A 19,584-nucleotide genomic window follows, 5' to 3' on the forward strand; every position below is an offset into this window, starting at 1 on the left:
GCAAAGGTGATGCGTCTGGGTGATTTTCTTCAGCATTTCTATGTTTAAAGACTAATATAATAACATATAATAACTAATAATATGTTGAAATAATTTAAGTTACATTTTGGAAAGCATTGACTTTTGGATGTTTTAAATTTTCTGTACCATGTCCTATGTCTCTCAGTCTAACATCTCTGTTGGGCTGCAATATCAGGAGTTTCTGGAAAGAGTGATCACTTTCACTCTTTGTACCATCCCATCCTGTGTGTTTCTCTTCATTAATGGAACCATGCTGTTCACTCTGAGGAGTAAACCTGTTTTTCGTGACACCTGTAGATATATTCTGTTGTTTAACCTCCTAATAGCAGATACTGCGCAGTTAGCAATATGTCAGGTTCTGTTTCTAATTTCTGTTTGCAGAATTACACTAACATATCCTGTTTGTGGCATGCTAACTGTTTTTGCCAATATCACAAATGTAATCTCTCCTCTAACGTTGATGGTGATGTCTCTGGAGCGGTGTGTAGCTGTGTGTTTCCCGTTGAGACATGCTATGATTGTCACCATCAGAAACACGAGGCTGGCAATTATTGCAGTTTGGACTTCCGGTTCTTTACATAATATCTTTCGCATTATTTTGCTGTTGGATTTTCCTTTTAAAAATCTAGATAGTCTACAAATGATAAATTTATGCAATGAATTCAATATGCAGCTTGGATCCAGGTCTAAAATGTATGATAATGCTTTCACTGGTTTTCTTTTTGCTTCAGCAGCCATTGTAATCATTTCTTCCTATGTTGGTGTAATAATAGCAGCCAGGTCAGCATCTACAGGGAAAGCTTCAGCTCTGAAGGCTCGTAATACATTGATGCTACATTTGGTGCAATTATGCCTCAGTTTGTCTTCAACTACTTACAACTCAATGCTTGTAGCTCTTATAAAAATTGTTCAAACTGTAGTGTTTATGCGATTACATAAATTTCTGTATATATTAATGATTATATTCCCCAGATGCTTGAGTTCTTTAATTTATGGCCTTAGAGATCAAACTATCAGACCTATTCTTCTGGTCCATCTAGGTTGCCAACTAAAACATAAAACTGTTGCAGTCAGTGGTTGAAAGTTCAGCTTCTGTCAAACACTTCATGAGTGAAAGAGGTACACAATTTTCATGTCTGAAATATAGGAACAATTATGTTAAACGTTTTTTAAGACCAATAAGTCATACTTCAATGTTTTTCTGTTGTGGAGAATCCATATGAGCAAAGACCCACTAATAACGGGATTAATGTGGGAGAAAGCAGATGAATATGAAGACTTAAAATTGTCTAACATATAATGACATTTATAAAACAAAAGAAGTCTGTTGAAACAAATGTCATCTGGCAAAAATCCTGAAGTTATTTAACTTTGTCAACTGAACTGAAATAACTTTTGTATGTATGTGTAATTATGTGTAATTAATAAAATTAAAGCACAAGGAACTTTATCTAAAAAAGTCCATCTGTTTCATGTCACTGTATCAAAGGTAAGGTGACAGAAAGCTGCATGTTGAATTTTCACCTCTACCAGAAAGTTTTCCAAGACTAAATAAGACCCTGTACTAAACTGTTAATTGTTGAAAAATGTGATGAGGAAAGGTGACAACTGACGCATAACAGATGTGTCTCATTTTGAACAGATTCTTTTGCCACTAAAATTGTCATTGTATGAATAGGAGTACATGTTGTGTCACATAACATGTTGCCAAAAGTATTGAGTCATCCCTCCAAATTGTGTTCTGGTGTTCCAGTCACTTCCATGGCTACAGGTGTGTACAATACAGCTCCCAGGCCTTTAAGTTCCTACTATAAGCATTTAAATTGCACCCTGGTACCAGATACCCCAGGATCGCTCTATGGCATTATAGCAGTGCAGTACCACATAGGGCCAACACCAGCTCAGGCCTGGATAAATCAGACAGTGTAATCAGGTATATTGTATGTAGAAGTCATCAACTTTCTGCACAGTCAATAGCAAAAACATCCAAACTTTAGTTATTGAAATGGCTTTTATGGAAATTGTGTGTTTTTTTAAACCTTGCTAGGTTTGAAGAACAGCTTCTGGTTTATCTGCTCGGTTTGACTATTGGTTTGCAGATGAAAGCCAGAACTAAACCTTAGTAGTACAGAAGTCACTCCAGACAAGGGGGTGACTTCTGTACCGCCACAGAATCTCTAGAGGAATTCCATGTAAAGGGAATAGATGTTTCACCAGGAGATGATCTGTCTTAAGGGCTATTACAAACTCTTTGGGGGGAGAAATAGGTGACAGACTTTTAAGAAGCAATCTACTGTGGTAAGGATGATAGGATGATAGAATCCTTTAAACGATGGCAAGCAGGTAACAAAATTCAGAGCGACATGCGACCAAGGGCATTTGGGTCTAGCCATCACTTGAGGAAGTTTGTGACGGGCGCATACCTCAAATGCCTGGACCTTTTCCTTCACTTCTTTATATGGAGAAGGTCACCAGAAGGTTTGTCAAATGAGGAACAGTGTAACTAATACCAGGATGGAGGTTATAAAGATTCTTATGGTCAGCAACCCACGATTATGGGACGTTCTGCCTGAAGCCAATGATCCCATTCCTCAAACACCAACACCACTGTCAAAAGCTCACGGTCCCATAAATCATAATATTAAAAGGAAGACAGATGATGAGAGAAAAAGGGATGCAGTTTATCATCCTTAGTGATCTGAGAAAGTACAGCTCCAACACCTGTATCTGAAACGTCAACCTCTAAGATCTCCACGTCTATAAGAGACATGTCTGAGACGTCACAGAAAATGTGATCCATGCGCCATGTTTCAATGCTTTCTGGGGAAAACAATCCATCAGTTAGGGGGAAAAAATAAAGACAAAGATCAGCTGATAAATGACCTTATTAAAGTTGAGTTGAGCCAATCTAAACAAATTTTTCCTTTGTATCCATCTTCTACAATAGAAGGCAGGTTAGTTGTGCTTAATGTTACTTGAATTCAATCCTATCTAAAAACAACAGGAAAGAAAAAACACAAGCAAGCTCCTTTGTGATTTCACAAGAGGGATTAGGTCATTCCTTGCTAAAAGATGGTGACGTGTGGTATCAGATGAACAATTAATAAGAGCAGAACCTGTCACCCAACGTAATGAACGCCAAGTGACCAGCTTACCTTTACTAGCTGTGTGCAAGTGGATAAACTAAGCATACATTTAGATTTTTTTGTGAATACCAGGAATTTGAGTCTGATGTGTGCCTTCAAATCTTTTTAAATACCAACTTTATTATTTTTCCTGTATTCATGATACCAAAAGGTACATTTTCAGCAATTTTAGGAACTCTTCAGCATGTTAAATGTGTCACAGTCTGAGTCTAACATGACAACAGCAAGTCAGAACCAGGATCTGTTGAGGATAGTACTAATTTCCACCCTGTCTACAGTTCCATCATTTGTTTTTCTCTACATTAATGGGACCATTCTGTTCACGCTGAGGAGTAAACCTGTGTTTCGTGACACCTGTCGTTACATTCTACTCTACAACCTTCTTCTGGCAGACACTGTCCAGCTGGCGCAGAGTCAAGTGCAGTTCTTACTGTCGGTGTGCAGAGTCAAACTGGCTTATTCTCTGTGTACTGTTCTTAGCATGCTTGCCAATCTTACGACTGGGATTTCTCCCCTCACACTGGTGGTAATGCCATTAGAGAGATATGTGGCTGTGTGCTACCCACTGAGGCACTCTTCCATCATCACCGTCAGAAACACAACTGTAGTAATCATTGCAATTTGGGCCGTCAGTTCACTGAACAATCTCACTCGTGTTCTGTTGTTTCTAAAGTTTTCATTAGAAAAAATAGAGAGTTGGCAAATAGAAGACGTTTGTTCTCGTATAGCTTTGGTGCTTGGTGCTGTAACTGCAGAATATGACAGGGCCTATATATGTGTTGTGTTTGTATCAGCTGGTGTTGCTACAACTTTCTCCTATGTTAGTGTCATTATAGCAGCCAGGTCAGCCTCCACAGATAAAGCTTTAGCTCATAAGGCCCGTAACACCCTGCTGCTGCACCTGGTTCAACTTGGCCTGAGTCTTTCCTCAACTATTTACAACCCACTCATTATAGCTCTTTCAAAAATTCTAACAACAGTGGCATTTTTATGGGTTCAGAATGTTTTTTATGTTTGTTTTATTATCTTCCCCAGATGTTTGAGTTCTCTGATCTACGGGCTAAGAGATCAGACCATCAGACCTGTTCTTTTGTATTATCTGTGTTGTCGACTGAAAGTTAAAATCAGTGGCTAGTAGTTTTTTCACTCAGCACATATCTGTATCTAGATTAAAACCCAGCTGTTTAGAGTTGCTTTTGAAACCTAATCATGAAACATTAATCGATCATCTGATGTGCAAAATGTAATGTTGTTGGCTGTTCTATGACTGTATTTTTGTAATGTAAAGCACTTTGAAATGAGAGGTGCTACACAAATAAGATTTGATTGATTGATTGATTGATTGATTGTATTCCAGAATATGTAAAAAATTTGCAAGTTTAATACTGTGATTGAAAAATGTATAAGTTGTTTACACATGTTTAGCTTTACTGATCTTCATTAAACTGTTGCCTTTTTTAAATGTTTGTGTTGTTACCTTTGCTATTTTGTTGCTGTTTTCTCAATATAATTCAAAATATAATTAAAATATGTTCATAAGGCTAAACGGTCGTCCTTTTCAATTTAGTTTTTTCCTAAATTATTCCTGAATGTGTAAAATTGTGGTGGAAAATGCAGTCTGAATCTCAGAATTTGAAACATAAAAGATTTGGATTATTATGGAATCAGCAGAAAACTTGAGCAGCCTGAGATAAGCGTTTACTTTTTGTGCCAAGTCTCGTAGGAGTTTTTGTTCTCCAGAAAACTGCAAAACAGCCAAAACACAGTTTGTTTAAATCAAGGCTAACATGACATCGGTGTATTGCTGCCTTTGATTAATAACTGGATCACTGATCAATAAATTTGATGTTTGATTATTAGTCTTGATCAATTTGATGATGACATTTGACCAAATGTGCTGTTAACTGCTTGTTTCATTACTGTATTATGTTTTTGTCATGTAAAGCACTTTGAACTGACTTGTTGCTGAAATGTGGCATACAAATAAACTCAACTTGATTGACATTTAGTGACAAATGAGATTTAGATGACTTGTTAACCTGAATACTAAAGCAGCTTTATAAAACTAAGTAAGTCACAGTTCTTATATATAAAATGTATAATTTACAATGCAACAGTTTACATTTTATATTAAAAATGAAGAGTTTTTATGTCACAGAAAGAACCGTTTCATTTACAATTTGACTTTCAGCCTTTTTCATTTTTTAAGTAATTTGTTTTTGATTGGCTTCAGTATACTTCTTGACTTAAGAGCCCCCTCAAAAAGGAGATGGTACATATCAAGGGGTTATCCTTGAAATAAATAAATCTGTCTGATTAACAGGCATTTGTTAGGTTGGGAAACAATAGTCTGACAGGTGTATGAGGCTGGCAAATTTTAAAAACACTGCATCTCAGTTTATTGTTTTATAGAAAAGTTTTAGAAACTAAATTTACTAGGTGAAACACTATATCATTTACACAAACTCATGTTTAAACCTTTGTGTAAATTTAGATTTTTCCTCAAACTCATGAAAATACATAATGTTTTCAATGAGAATGTGACATCAGATCAATAAAAACATAATACAGAATGTGGGCTTCATGAAACGTATGTTTGAAGATGCAGTTGGTGACTTATAAACAATATGTTTTATAAATAATTTTAAAACTGCCTCCATGTGTAACAGTATAACATAAGCCAGAATCTGAAAAGAAGAGCTCCTCTGCCTCCTCCCTGTGGTCCTACTGTCATCGGCAGAAACACACCGCTCAGGTTCAGAAAAAACCAATCAGAGCCAGGAGGTGTTCGAGCAGAAATGTTATTTTCAAGTTGTTTTGCAAGGAAAAGGTTCTGGCACAAATCTGGGTCATTCTGATCCGTCTTCCCTTGCTCGTGTGCGAGGGAAGACTGGCCAGAAGCCCAACACTTGGAAAGAATTTCTGTTTGGACAGATAAGGAGCAACAATGTGTCATTTGGAATTTAAAAATTTTGAAATGGAGCAGATTCTGATTTCCAGGAGGTCCAAACTAATTCTCGGAACCCCAATACAAATGCAGTCTAAAACGGTGCCAGAGTCGCTACGCAAATGAAGAGCAGCAATGCCATTGGTCGAATCATTCAAATACACACCAGTAGAGATTAAATCCTATAAAAAGTGATGCAACCAGTGAAAGTCGAGAGATTTTGGAGTTTTGTAGCAATGTGTTTGTGATCATTCCAAAAATGTGAATGTGAATTAAACCTCTCCCGCTCGGCCTTTAGCAGTGAAGGAACAGAGTCCTGCATATTATTTCTTTTATTCATATATTTCAAAAGTTAGTCGCTTTAATTCCTCAATACAGAAAGGTCTTAGCACTGTCCATCATGCTTGTGTACAATGGCCTTAAAGTGGAGAAACAACTTACCCTTACAGAAAAAATGTTTATCTGTTGCCATCAGTGACCAGGCTGAGCATTTCTGGCAGCCACCGTTGGGAGGGAGCATAGCATAGCAAAGTGAAAGGGGCAGGGTGAGAGTAGTCCATACACGAGGGTGATTGACAGTGTCCTCTGGCTTGGAAGAATCTGTCGGGGGAAATTTACTAGAAGGCTCCATTCACACTGCAGACTGAAGGGACCCAAATCCGATTTTTTTTGTGACCTGTATCTGATCTCTTCATGACAGTCTAAACAGACCCACACCACTTGGATGTGTTGTTTATTCTGCAAACATCAGTATTCTCTGTCCTGACATGCAGAAGCAGATAGTAAAACATCCACGGTGGATGATAATGAGCATAGTTGTTAAAGCGCTCGCTCCAGTTGGACAACTTTAAAATCACAAAATATTCTCCACCATTACCTTCCATGTTCACCCCTACAAACACTTAGTATGCTCACCAAGTGTGACATTATTGCATTCTCTACTGCGCATGTGGGACACTGTTAGGAAACTTGCAGTTCACACAGGATTACACATACAAGTCGCATATATTTGGAAAGGATTTGCGACTTGTATCTGGTTTCGCAAAAAAGAAAAATTTGGCTTCACAAAAAAAATTGGAATTGAGCATCAAGGCCAGCAGTGTGCTCATAGCCCAAGACACTGGCCATTGCAGCTGGGCACACTATTAAGAAAAGCTGACATAGACAACTATTTTTTTTTTTAGAAATGTATACATTGTTTTTAGTTTTTTACTTCTCCAACATCCAGTGAGTTATCAAAACTACTGATTAGGTTTCCAGTTAATTTTTTAAAAGCAGAACATTGTCACCACATAAGACACTACCCTGCCTGGTTTAACATACAAAATACTCATACCAACAAAAAAATTCCCTGGACACCAGAGAAACCCTCCATACAGGTTGCACACAGCCAGGTGTTAAAGGCTCTGAAGCAGGTAAATGCATGTAACCCAGTAGGTCCTAAAGGCTTGTGCAGACCAGCTGGCAGATGTGTACATGGACATCTTTAACACCTATTAGCTTTCCAGTTAATTTTTCCATTCATTTTTTAAAAGCAGAATATTGTCTTAACATGGCTTTGTGTCAGTGTGACATGTATAAGTGTTTGTTCTAGCCATTCTCCGTCTGAAAAACAGTGGAAACGAAATTACGTCACTGAATTTTGATCCCCTAATGCGAGACATGTGATCTACCATGTGAGCAGGTTGGCAGGAAAAAGCTCATAAAACATATGTGGAGCCAGTGAAACCCTGCAGACCACCTCTGCCCCCACAGCAACACGTATAGACTCTAACCTGCCCACTTCGTACAGTCTTTGTATATGTTAATGTCTCCTATTTACAGATGTTGTATCTTAATATTTGCTTTAGTTTTTCAGCATCTTGAGCAGGTATATTTTTGACATGCTTTAAATAATTCTGCAATGTCTTCTTCCCCATTTAACATCACTATTGGACAGCAGTATCAGGGTTTACTGGAAAGAATTGTACTTTGCTTTCTGTCTACAGGTCCTGCGTGTTTCTTCCTCCTCATTAATGGGATCTTGATGTTCTCTTTGAGGAGTAAGCCTGTGTTTCGATACACTTGTCGTTATATTCTATTATATAACATCCTTGTTGCAGATACTGCTCTGCTGATAGTGACTCAGGTTCTGTTTCTCCTTGCTGTTGGTCGAGTTAAAATAACGTATGCCGTCTGTGGTACCATCACTACTATGGCTAATCTCACATCAGGAATTTCTCCTCTGACACTGGTGATAATGACTTTGGAGAGATACGTGGCTGTTTGCTACCCACTGAGGCACGCCTCCATTGTCAACATCAAAAACACAGTAGTGGCCATTATTGCAGCCTGGGCTGTCAGTACACTAAACAATGTCACTAGAAATCTGTTTTTGATAGAATATCCATATGAAAAGTTTGGGAAAGTCTTGATGAAAGACTATTGTACTAACATTGGCTGGATTCCAGATTCACTGTGTGATGATTATGACAGAGCATACAACGCTGTGGTATTTGTTTCAGCCAGTATCACTGTAATTTCCTCGTATACTGGAGTTGTAATAGCAGCCAAGGCAGCTTCTACAGATAAAGCATCTGCCCTGAAAGCTCGTAAGACACTTCTGCTGCACCTAGTTCAGCTCTTCCTCAGTCTGGCTTATACCCTTTACTACCCACTGCTCTCAGCTCTTGCAAAGACCGTACAAAGGATAGTATTTGCATGGGTCCAGAGTGTAATTTATATGCTTTTTATTGTCTTACCCAGATGTTTGACTTCTTTAATTTATGGCCTAAGAGATCAGACCGTCAGACCTGTTCTATTACACTATCTATTTTGCAGATGGAAACTCTCAGTTGAACCAGCCACCTGCTGAGAAGTCAGGTTTTGGACATAAGACATCATATTCGTCTGGGATGCCTGACCGTGTAAATGTAAATGGTATTTGGCTGTGGGTTTGTAATGATACATTCAACACTTGAGACACCACAAAGTCTTTAGTTCATGTGGATAGATGAGATCTAAACATATTTAAAAACTAAGAATTCTGAAACATTTTCTTTTTTCCCCCCTTTTAAATTAACATTTCAGGAATTATGCTTTAAAGAAGCTTTGCATAAATGACCCCATCTAAGTTGGTCCTATTACCAAAATAGCTTTTATATAATCCTTTTTGGGGTTTTTGCAAAATAAAACCTTATCAGATTACTGGTTGTTTTTGAAAAACTGTTCACTATAGAATAATTCCCTTTTGTCCTGATTCCTGTATCAATTAAAATCTTCAAGCAGAAGCACATAATGAATGGTTCTAATTGCAAAAGCAATACCTTTCAGTTTGTATGGCAAATGTTCCAATCTACAGCTGATCTGGGCTCAAACTCTCTCTGCCTCTGTCTTTGGTGGTCTTTCCACCATCAAAGAGAGGCTATTAGTCCCACCAAAAAGGGGGCAATATTGACATTTATGAGCTTTTCCACTAAAAGTGATCCGTTTTGAATTAAGGTTACTTGTAATTTTTTACAATGTAATGAGCTAAGTTTCAACTTCGGAAGTTTGTGTGAGTGAGCGCTTAGACTTCTTGTCAAAACCCATCCCTTAAATGCAAATTGAAATTAGTCAGTTTAAAGCTTTTTTAACTGAAATGGATTCCTGTACCCTAGTAAGATCTGGATGTGTTTGATTGCCTATATAATAAAAAGACTATGTTCTTGGCAAAAAAATGTCTTGTTTCCTATTTGGCTAATTATCCTGCCTGGTACATTCAGGTATTTGGGAAAGAAATGTTTACTGTTTTATTTTGGAGGGCTGAAATTGAACCTGAGTTGACACAGTGAGACCTTTACAGTTTAATAAGAATATGTAAAAAACGAAAAGCCATCCATGCATCTTTTTTACCAGCTTAATCAGTGCTGGATCGCGGGTGTGTGTGGGAGGCCTGGTGGCCATATCAGTCAGTCATGACCAATAATCCTAACAGTCCTATTTTTGGACTGTAGGGAGAAGCTGGAGTACCAGGAGAGGATACACACATGCACAGGAAGAGCATGCAAACTCCAGTGAAAGAGCCCAAGATGGGATTTGATTTGCAGCTGTGTTGCTGCAAAGCAACAGTGCTAGCAACAATACCACTGAGCAGACTACGTTTAGAAGATTTTAAAGTCCTAATGAAATCACGAAGCACAGTTCCTACAGTGTTGTGAACTACTACTTGGCCCAAATTTAACCCCAGCCAAAACACTAGAGAAATGCATCTTCCTGGCTGGGAACATCTTTATCCTCAAACTTACTGACATATAACCTTCAACGGTGAGAGAGACAGGAACTCATTCAAACATTTAAAGGTACGACTGCTCATGCTGAATCTGTTTTTCCTGATCATTTCAAAAGCATTTCTAAACTAGCAGAATGATATTTACTTTAAATACTTTTATATAGGCTTCCTTACATTTAAACAGTTAGTATCTTAATTAGAACATTTCCGGAGTATCAATTATTGTCACTCCTGAAATGCAGAGTCACGATGACAGCCTTTAGTGGAAGAACTAAATGTGGTGAAATGAACCATCTGAGAGTTTTGGTCACTATAAGCCGTTATACGATGGTCGTCAAAGAGTTTATTTAACCTCACACAATATGTTGTAATTCTGTGTTGTTCTGTGTATAGGACACATCAAACAGAAATCAAACATTTTGAATTTAATAAATGAATTCAAATTTGCATAACTCAGAGGTACGGTCACATGCTGGGATGTGACGTGTCAGTGGAAAAGTGGATGAGAAGACAGCACATATATTAAATATGAAGCAACGCAGACCGTGCAGACTGCCTCAGCATGGATGGAGTCTACCACTTGCATGCACAGGATAAGGGTCTTTGTGAGGTTTTCTTGAGCGCATCTGTGTTTAAAGAGTGTAGTCAGAGGTTTCATATAAACTTGTAATTCACTGACATCACACTGATTTCTGGATGCTTTAAATTTCCTGTACCATGTCCTCTCGGTCTAACATCTCTGTTGAGCTGCAATATCAGGAGTTTCTGGAAGAGGTGATCACCTTCACTCTTTGCACAATCATATCCTGCGTGTTTCTCTTCATTAATGGAACCATGTTGTCCACTCTGAGGAGTAAATCTGTGTTTCGGGACACCTGTCGGTATATTCTCCTGTTCAACCTCCACTTGAAAAGTATTTACACTCAAAGATATAGGTTTCCTTAGACTATTCTTAACATAACCTGCTGTATCTCACCGCTGCAAAACTTCCACATTCATCCCAGTCCTAAAAAGACCTGGTGCTCTCAATTACTTCAGACCAGTGGCACGTACACCAGTAGCCATTAAGTGCCTGGAAAAGTTGGTATTTAGTCTGTGGTTCCTGAGCACATTTATCCTCTCCAGTTCACCTATTACCTAAGCAAGTCTATGGATGATGCAGTTGCAATAGGCTTACACCACACTCTGCACCACCTGTGCATTGGCAGAGCATATGTCAGGATACTCCTTTTTAACTACAGTTCAGTCTCCAAAACTACAGTACAGCCCGAGCTAACTTGAAGAGCGGCATCAGAATGGCTACATCTGACTACAGGAGGAGGATAGAGGGCTACCTTGACAGCAACAACAGCAGGCAGGTGGGGCAGGAAATCCAGCATCTCACCAACTACAGGACCAACCTCGCAGCTGCAGAAGGCGACGCCACGCTGGCAGAGGAGCTGAACCTCTTCTTTGCCCGCTTTGAGGTGAAGCCAACAGAGGCAGCCACACTACACCAAGCAACCCACAACACCACACCCCTCGTTGTAGAGGAGCACGAGGTGAGGCGCACACTGCGGGCCGTCAACCCAAGGAAGGCTGCTGGACCTGATGGCGTCCCTGGACGTGTCCTGAAAGGCTGCGCTGATCAGCTGGCTGGAGTCTTCACCAGGATCTTCAACCAGTCCCTAGCCCTGTCTACAGTCCCATCCTGCCTGAAATCTTCCATCATAGTCCCCATACCCAAGAAACCTCACATCTTCTGCCTCAACGACTACCGGCCAGTGGCACTAACCCCTGTGGTGACGAAGTGTTTTGAAAAACTGGTCCGGGGTCACATCACAGCACTTCTCCCTCCTGGCTTTGACCACCACCAGTTCGCCTACAGAGCCAACAGATCCACAGAGGACGCCGTGATCACGGCCCTCCATGCTGCTCTGTCACATCTGGAGCAGCAGGGGAGCTATGTGCGGATGCTCTTCGTAGACTACAGCTCTGCTTTTAATACCATCCTCCCTCACAGACTGGTGGACAAACTGGGGGACCTGGGCCTCCCTCACCCCACCTGCATGTGGATTCTGAGCTTCCTAACCAACCGACAGCAGAGAGTTAGGGTGGGAAAACATACATCCACTGCCCTCAGCCTTAGTACTGGCTCTCCACAGGGCTGTGTGCTGAGCCCCCTGCTCTATTGTCTGTACACATACGACTGCACCTCTGCCCACCACAGCAACACCATCATCAAGTTTGCTGATGACACCACAGTGGTGGGGCTCATCTCAGGAGGCGACGAGTCCGCCTACAGGGGTGAGGTGGAGCGGCTGTTGCAGTGGTGCAGGGAGAACAATCTGCTCCTCAACAACTCAAAGACAAAAGAACTCATAATAGATTACAGGAGGAATAAAACGGACATTACACCACTAACCATTGGGGGAAAATGTGTGGAGAGGGTAGCTGATTTCCATTTCCTGGGGGTCCACATTGAGCAGGGCCTCACATGGAACATGAACACCTTCGAGCTGATAAAAAAGGCCCAGCAAAGACTGTACTTCCTGAGGGTTCTCAGGAGGAACAACATCAAGGAGAAGCTGCTGGTGTCCTTCTACAAGTGCTCCATAGAGAGCATACTGACCTACTGTATCTGCGTCTGGTATAACAGCAGCACTACAGCTCAAAGGAAAGCTCTCCAAAGGGTTGTGAATACAACCCAAAAAAATCATTGGCTGGCCTCTCCCCTCACTGGAGGACCTGCACAGCGACCGCTGTCTAAGAAAAGCACAACACATCACAAAGGACACTTCTCACCCCGGACATTCTCTGTTCACACTGCTGCCTCCAGGCAGAAGATACAGAGCAACCAGAACAAGAACCAACCGTCTCAGAGACAGTTTTTACCCGATAGCAATAACAAAACTAAATGCAATCAAAAACAACCATTAATCATCATAAATGATGTATGTGAGAATGTGGCTGTTCTTTTTTTTTTTTCCAGTTTGTTGATTCTTGCGTTGTGTGTGAATTGTGAGACAGTTATTTTTTGTTTTTGGGCATGTGCAACGACTGATGGCACCCTTTGAATTTCGTTGTCCTTGTGACAATGACAATAAAGATTTATCTTATCTTATCTTATTCTGCCTGGAGAACTGGTTGAACTGGGAATTCCAACTGGCACCTCCAACTTGCCCATGTGTCTGTAGATTTTCTTGTGGACAGACCTCAGCAAGGGAGAAATGGTCTCCAAGGTGAAAATCAGCAACAGATCACCACAGGGCTGCTCCCTCACTTTGTACACCCAAAACACTGCTTCTCCAACAATGATGAGGCAGTGATCATAAAATGAGCAGACAACAAAGATCATCCTGTGCCTCATCAAGGGAGGAGGTGAGACAGCTAACACGGAGGTGGTCAACAACACACTATACTTCAGAGAGGAGAATCATATCATACTCATTGTAGGAAAGACAAAGCAACTGATCACTACCCCTTCTCCATCAGGAGGACAGAAGTGGAGAGGGTCACAAGTTCCTGGGCCTGTAACGTAATATTGGCTCTGAGCTGGTCGGTCAACACTGCAATAACACTGAGAAAGCCCCAAAAGAAGCTGCACTTCATTGGACTGCTTGAGAAGGCTTGAGTGGGCCGCTGATCCCTCATGGTGGCCAACAGCGTGTTGGTGGAGAGCATTCTCACCACTGGCATCCCAATGTGACATAGCAACACCACAACATCCAGTGAGTTATCAAAACTGCTGATTAGCTTTCCAGTTAATTTTTCCATTCATTTTTTAAAAGCAGAATATTGTCTTAACATGGCTTTGTGTCAGTGTGACATGTATAAGTGTTTGTTCTAGCCATTATCCGTCTGAAAAACAGTGGAAACGAAATTACGTCACTCAATTTTGATCCCCTAATGCGAGACATGTGATCTACCATGTGAGCAGGTTGGCAGGAAAAAGCTCATAAAACATATGTGGAGCCAGTGAAACCCTGCAGACCACCTCTGCCCCCACAGCAACACGTATAGACTCTAACCTGCCCACTTCGTACAGTCTTTGTATATGTTAATGTCTCCTATTTACAGATGTTGTATCTAAATATTTGCTTTAGTTTTTCAGCATCTTGAGCAGGTATATTTTTGACATGCTTTAAATAATTCTGCAATGTCTTCTTCCCCATTTAACATCACTATTGGACAGCAGTATCAGGGTTTACTGGAAAGAATTGTACTTTGCTTTCTGTCTACAGGTCCTGCGTGTTTCTTCCTCCTTATTAATGGGATCTTGATGTTCTCTTTGAGGAGTAAGCCTGTGTTTCGATACACTTGTCGTTATATTCTTTTATATAACCTCCTTGTTGCAGATACTGCTCAGCTGATAGTGACTCAGGTTCTGTTTCTCCTTGCTGTTGGTCGAGTTAAAATAACGTATGCCGTCTGTGGTACCATCACTACTATGGCTAATCTCACAGCAGGAATTTCTCCTCTGACACTGGTGATAATGACTTTGGAGAGATACGTGGCTGTTTGCTACCCACTGAGGCACGCCTCCATTGTCAACATCAAAAACACAGTAGTGGCCATTATTGCAGCCTGGGCTGTCAGTACACTAAACAATGTCACTAGAAATCTGTTTTTGATAGAATATCCATATGAAAAGTTTGGGAAAGTCTTGATGAAAGACTATTGTACTAACATTGGCTGGATTCCAGATTCACTGTGTGATGATTATGACAGAGCATACAACGCTGTGGTATTTGTTTCAGCCAGTATCACTGTAATTTCCTCGTATACTGGAGTTGTAATAGCAGCCAAGGCAGCTTCTACAGATAAAGCATCTGCCCTGAAAGCTCGTAAGACACTTCTGCTGCACCTAGTTCAGCTCTTCCTCAGTCTGGCTTATACCCTTTACTACCCACTGCTCTCAGCTCTTGCAAAGACCGTACAAAGGATAGTATTTGTATGGGTCCAGAATGTTATTTATGTGCTTTTTATTGTCTTACCCAGATGTTTGACGTCTTTAATTTATGGCCTAAGAGATCAGACCGTCAGACCTGTTCTATTACACTATCTATTTTGCAGATGGAAACTCTCAGTTGAACCAGCCACCTGCTGAGAAGTCAGGTTTTGGACATAAGACATCATATTTGTCTGGGATGCCTGACCGTGTAAATGTAAATGGTATTTGGCTGCGGGTTTGTAATGATACATTCAACACTTGAGACACCACAAAGTCTTTAGTTCATGTGGATAGATGAGATCTAAACATATTTAAGAACTAAGAATTCTGAAACATTTTCTTCTTTCCCCCTTTTAAATTAACATTTCAGGAATTATGCTTTAAAGAAGCTTTGCATAAATGACCCCATCTAAGTTGGTCCTATTGCCAAAATAGCTTTAATATAATCCTTTTTGGGGTTTTTGCAAAATAAAACTTTATCAGATTACTGGTTGTTTTTGAAAAACTGTTCACTATAGAATAATTCCCTTTTGTCCTGATTCCTGTATCAATTAAAATTTTCAAGCAGAGGCACATAATGAATGGTTCTAATTGCAAAAGCAATACCTTTCAGTTTGTATGGCAAATGTTCCAATCTGATCTGGGCTCAAACTCTCTCTGCCTCTGTCTTTGGTGGTCTTTCCACCATCAAAGAGAGGCTATTAGTCCCACCAAAAAGGGGGCAATTTCTCCAAGTTAGCCCTTCTGACAACTTCTGAAAAAGCTTTTTCTGAGATTCTTCACTTTAACTAGAAACGGCACATTTAAAATATTGCATTTTCTAGAGGCATGAGTTTTTATTATGCAGTATTTCAAATTCGCACAGAATCTTTATTGACATTTATGAGCTTTTCCACTAAAAGTGATCCGTTTTGAATTAAGGTTACTTGTAATTTTTTACAATGTAATGAGCTAAGTTTCAACTTCGGAAGTTTGTGTGAGTGAGCGCTTAGACTTCTTGTCAAAACCCATCCCTTAAATGCAAATTGAAATTAGTCAGTTTAAAGCTTTTTTAACTGAAATGGATTCCTGTACCCTAGTAAGATCTGGATGTGTTTGATTGCCTATATAATAAAAAGACTATGTTCTTGGCAAAAAAATGTCTTGTTTCCTATTTAGCTAATTATCCTGCCTGGTACATTCAGGTATTTGGGAAAGAAATGTTTACTGTTTTATTTTGGAGGGCTGAAATTGAAACTGAGTTGACACAGTGAGACCTTTACAGTTTAATAAGAATATGTAAAAAAAGAAAAGCCATCCATGCATCTTTTTTACCAGCTTAATCAGTGCTGGATCGCGGGTGTGTGGGGGAGGCCTGGTGCCCATATCAGTCAGTCATGACCAATTAACCTAGCAGTCCTATTTTTGGACTGTAGGGAGAAGCTGGAGTACCAGGAGAGGATACACACATGCACAGGAAGAGCATGCAAACTCCAGTGAAAGAGCCCAAGATGGGATTTGATTTGCAGCTGTGTTGCTGCAAAGCAACAGTGCTAGCAACAATACCACTGAGCAGACTACATTTAGAAGATTTTAAAGTCCTAATGAAATCACGAAGCACAGTTCCTACAGTGTTGTGAACTACTACTTGGCCCAAATTTAACCCCAGCCAAAACACTAGAGAAATGCATCTTCCTGGCTGGGAACATCTTTATCCTCAAACTTACTGACATATAACCTTCAACGGTGAGAGAGACAGGAACTCATTCAAACATTTAAAGGTACGACTGCTCATGCTGAATCTGTTTTTCCTGATCATTTCAAAAGCATTTCTAAACTAGCAGAATGATATTTACTTTAAATACTTTTATATAGGCTTCCTTACATTTAAACAGTTAGTATCTTAATTAGAACATTTCCGGAGTATCAATTATTGTCACTCCTGAAATGCAGAGTCACGATGACAGCCTTTAGTGGAAGAACTAAATGTGGTGAAATGAACCATCTGAGAGTTTTGGTCACTATAAGCCGTTATACGATGGTCGTCAAAGAGTTTATTTAACCTCACACAATATGTTATATTTCTGTGTTGTTCTGTGAATAGGACACATCAAACAGAAATCAAACATTTTGAATTTAATAAATGAATTCAAATTTGCATAACTCAGAGGTACGGTCACATGCTGGGATGTGACGTGTCAGTGGAAAAGTGGATGAGAAGACAGCACATATATTAAATATGAAGCAACGCAGACCGTGCAGACTGCCTCAGCATGGATGGAGTCTACCACTTGCATGCACAGGTTAAGGGTCTTTGTGAGATTTTCTTGAGCGCATCTGTGTTTAAAGAGTGTAGTCAGAGGATTCATATAAACTTGTAATTCACTGACATCACACTGATTTCTGGATATTTTAAATTTCCTGTACCATGTCCTCTCGGTCTAACATCTCTGTTGAGCTGCAATATCAGGAGTTTCTGGAAGAGGTGATCACCTTCACTCTTTGCACAATCATATCCTGCGTGTTTCTCTTCATTAATGGAACCATGTTGTTCACTCTGAGGAGTAAATCTGTGTTTCGGGACACCTGTCGGTATATTCTGCTGTTCAACCTCCTTCTTGCAGATACTGTACAGTTATCACTGAGTATGGTTCTATTCCTACTTGCTGTTTGTAGAATTAAACTAACATATCCTTTATGTGGTTCTATAACTTCATTATCAAATCTGACCAATGTAATCTCTCCTCTCACACTGATGGTGATGTCTCTGGAGCGCTGTGTAGCTGTCTGCCTCCCTTTGCGGCATGTGGTCATCATCACCATCACCAACATCAGAATGGCTATTGTTGCTCTCTGGGCTCTCAGCTCTTTACACAATTTCACTCGTATTGCTTTGCTGTTAGACTTTCCATTCAAAGATCTAGAGACTCTGCAGATGGAACGTTTTTGCTCTGACTTTGCTATGCTGCTTGGCCCCAGCTCTAAAGATTATGACAATGCCTTCACTGGTTTTCTGTTTGTTTCAGCCGGCCTAATAGTAATTTCCTCCTATGTTGGTGTAATTATAGCAGCCAGGTCGGCCTCTGAGGGCAAATCTTCCACCCTGAAGGCTCGTAACACCCTGCTGCTACATCTGGTGCAGTTGTGTCTCAGTCTGTCCTCAACTGTTTATAACCCAATCATAGGACCCATTTCAAAAATCATTACAAGGGTAGAATTCAGCCGATTACAAAGATTTCTATATATAGTCATTATTATTTCCCCCAGATGTTTAAGTTCTCTCATCTATGGCCTTAGAGATCAGACCATCAGACCCGTCCTCCTGCAAAATCTATGCTGCTGAGTTACAGTACAGACCAAAAGTTTGGACACACCTTCTAATTCAATGGGTTTTCTTTATTCTCATGACTATTTATAAGGCAATAAATCCCACTTATTAACCTGACAGGGCACACCTGTGAAGTGAAAACCATTTCAGGTGACGACCTCTTGAAGCTCATCAAGAAAATGCAGAGTGTGTGCAAAGCAGTAATCACAGCAAAAGGTTGCTACTTTGAAGAAACTAGAATATAAGGGGTATTTTCAGTTGTTTTACACTTTTTTGTTTAGTGCATATTTCCACATGTGTTATTCAGAGTTTTGATGCCTTCAGTGTGAATCTACAATGTCAATAGTCATGAAAATAAAGGAAACTCACTGAATTCAAAGGTGTGTCCAAACTTTTGGTCTGTACTGTATGTCAAAAATGTTTCAGCCAGACGTTCTTAAATTATGTTTAGGTGATCGAAAACATATCTGAGCGAGGAATACAGAGATACTTTCAGCTACTACTGTAAATGCTAAATTAAACTGCTTGGAAAAACATAAACAACCAAATGTAGCATTTATTAAAGCAGCAGAGCTGATTATGTTTAAAAGTAAAATGAAGACCCAGCGTTGGTTCATCAGTATGCTGTGGAGAGGCTGTGCAGGGATCAAATCATTAATGTCTGCAGCTTTTTCCATTAACCCAATGCTTCTCAGAGGAAGGTATTCCAGGTAGCTCAAAGTGTTAATGCACTTCATTTTTAGGTCACATAAACATGTAATATGGGTCAGTAACACTTTATTGAGGTTATATATTCAGCTTGTAGGGGTTTTAAAATGTCAGAATTTCGTAAACTACAAGATGTCTGTAAAATAATTCCTGAGAAACCAAATGTAATGTTTTCAAAATGACACATTTTCTTTTCTTCAACTTCATCCAGAAGCTTTTCAATAAGATTGTTTTTCGCAAATCTGCTAATCTATTAACCCTTTGGAGTCTTGG

The 19,584-nt window shown here is 39.8% G+C and overlaps 5 protein-coding genes across 5 annotated transcripts; all 5 read left to right on the forward strand.

Annotated features, from left to right (window-relative positions):
- Positions 1–148: 148 nt before the first annotated feature.
- On the forward strand, positions 149–1,102 carry LOC111610144 (olfactory receptor 4N4-like). The gene has a single exon (XM_023342831.1). It carries the CDS (start codon positions 149–151, stop codon positions 1,100–1,102), a length of 954 nt encoding a protein of 317 aa, XP_023198599.1.
- Positions 1,103–3,351: 2,249 nt separating this feature from the next.
- LOC102225826 (olfactory receptor 4N2-like) lies at positions 3,352–4,302 on the forward strand. The gene has a single exon (XM_023342830.1). It carries the CDS (start codon positions 3,352–3,354, stop codon positions 4,300–4,302), a length of 951 nt encoding a protein of 316 aa, XP_023198598.1.
- Positions 4,303–8,017: 3,715 nt separating this feature from the next.
- Positions 8,018–8,968, forward strand: LOC102225564 (olfactory receptor 7G1-like). Its single transcript, XM_023342526.1, has one exon. It carries the CDS (start codon positions 8,018–8,020, stop codon positions 8,966–8,968), a length of 951 nt encoding a protein of 316 aa, XP_023198294.1.
- A 2,112-nt stretch (positions 8,969–11,080) lies between these two features.
- On the forward strand, positions 11,081–15,452 carry LOC111610095 (olfactory receptor 2L2-like). The gene is made up of 2 exons (XM_023342527.1): positions 11,081–11,276; positions 14,701–15,452. The coding sequence occupies exons 1-2, from the start codon at positions 11,081–11,083 to the stop codon at positions 15,450–15,452; spliced, it is 948 nt and encodes a 315-aa protein (XP_023198295.1).
- A 2,251-nt stretch (positions 15,453–17,703) lies between these two features.
- Positions 17,704–18,618, forward strand: LOC102229052 (olfactory receptor 1M1-like). Its single transcript, XM_005817544.1, has one exon. It carries the CDS (start codon positions 17,704–17,706, stop codon positions 18,616–18,618), a length of 915 nt encoding a protein of 304 aa, XP_005817601.1.
- Positions 18,619–19,584: the final 966 nt, after the last annotated feature.

This window comes from Xiphophorus maculatus, chromosome 11, assembly GCF_002775205.1.
Source record: "Xiphophorus maculatus strain JP 163 A chromosome 11, X_maculatus-5.0-male, whole genome shotgun sequence".
Classification (NCBI taxonomy): Eukaryota; Metazoa; Chordata; class Actinopteri; order Cyprinodontiformes; family Poeciliidae; genus Xiphophorus; species Xiphophorus maculatus.

Bases quoted from the DNA above. Each gene is read 5' to 3' on its own strand.
- LOC111610144 (XM_023342831.1), top strand. From the start codon at position 149: ATGTCCTATGTCTCTCAGTCTAACATCTCTGTTGGGCTGCAATATCAG.
- LOC102229052 (XM_005817544.1), top strand. From the start codon at position 17,704: ATGTCCTCTCGGTCTAACATCTCTGTTGAGCTGCAATATCAGGAGTTT.
- LOC102225826 (XM_023342830.1), top strand. From the start codon at position 3,352: ATGTTAAATGTGTCACAGTCTGAGTCTAACATGACAACAGCAAGTCAG.
- LOC111610095 (XM_023342527.1), top strand. From the start codon at position 11,081: ATGTCCTCTCGGTCTAACATCTCTGTTGAGCTGCAATATCAGGAGTTT. The intron at 11,277-14,700 runs GTATTTACACTC...TCCTTGTTGCAG, and splicing joins GTTCAACCTCCACTTGAAAA to ATACTGCTCAGCTGATAGTG.
- LOC102225564 (XM_023342526.1), top strand. From the start codon at position 8,018: ATGTCTTCTTCCCCATTTAACATCACTATTGGACAGCAGTATCAGGGT.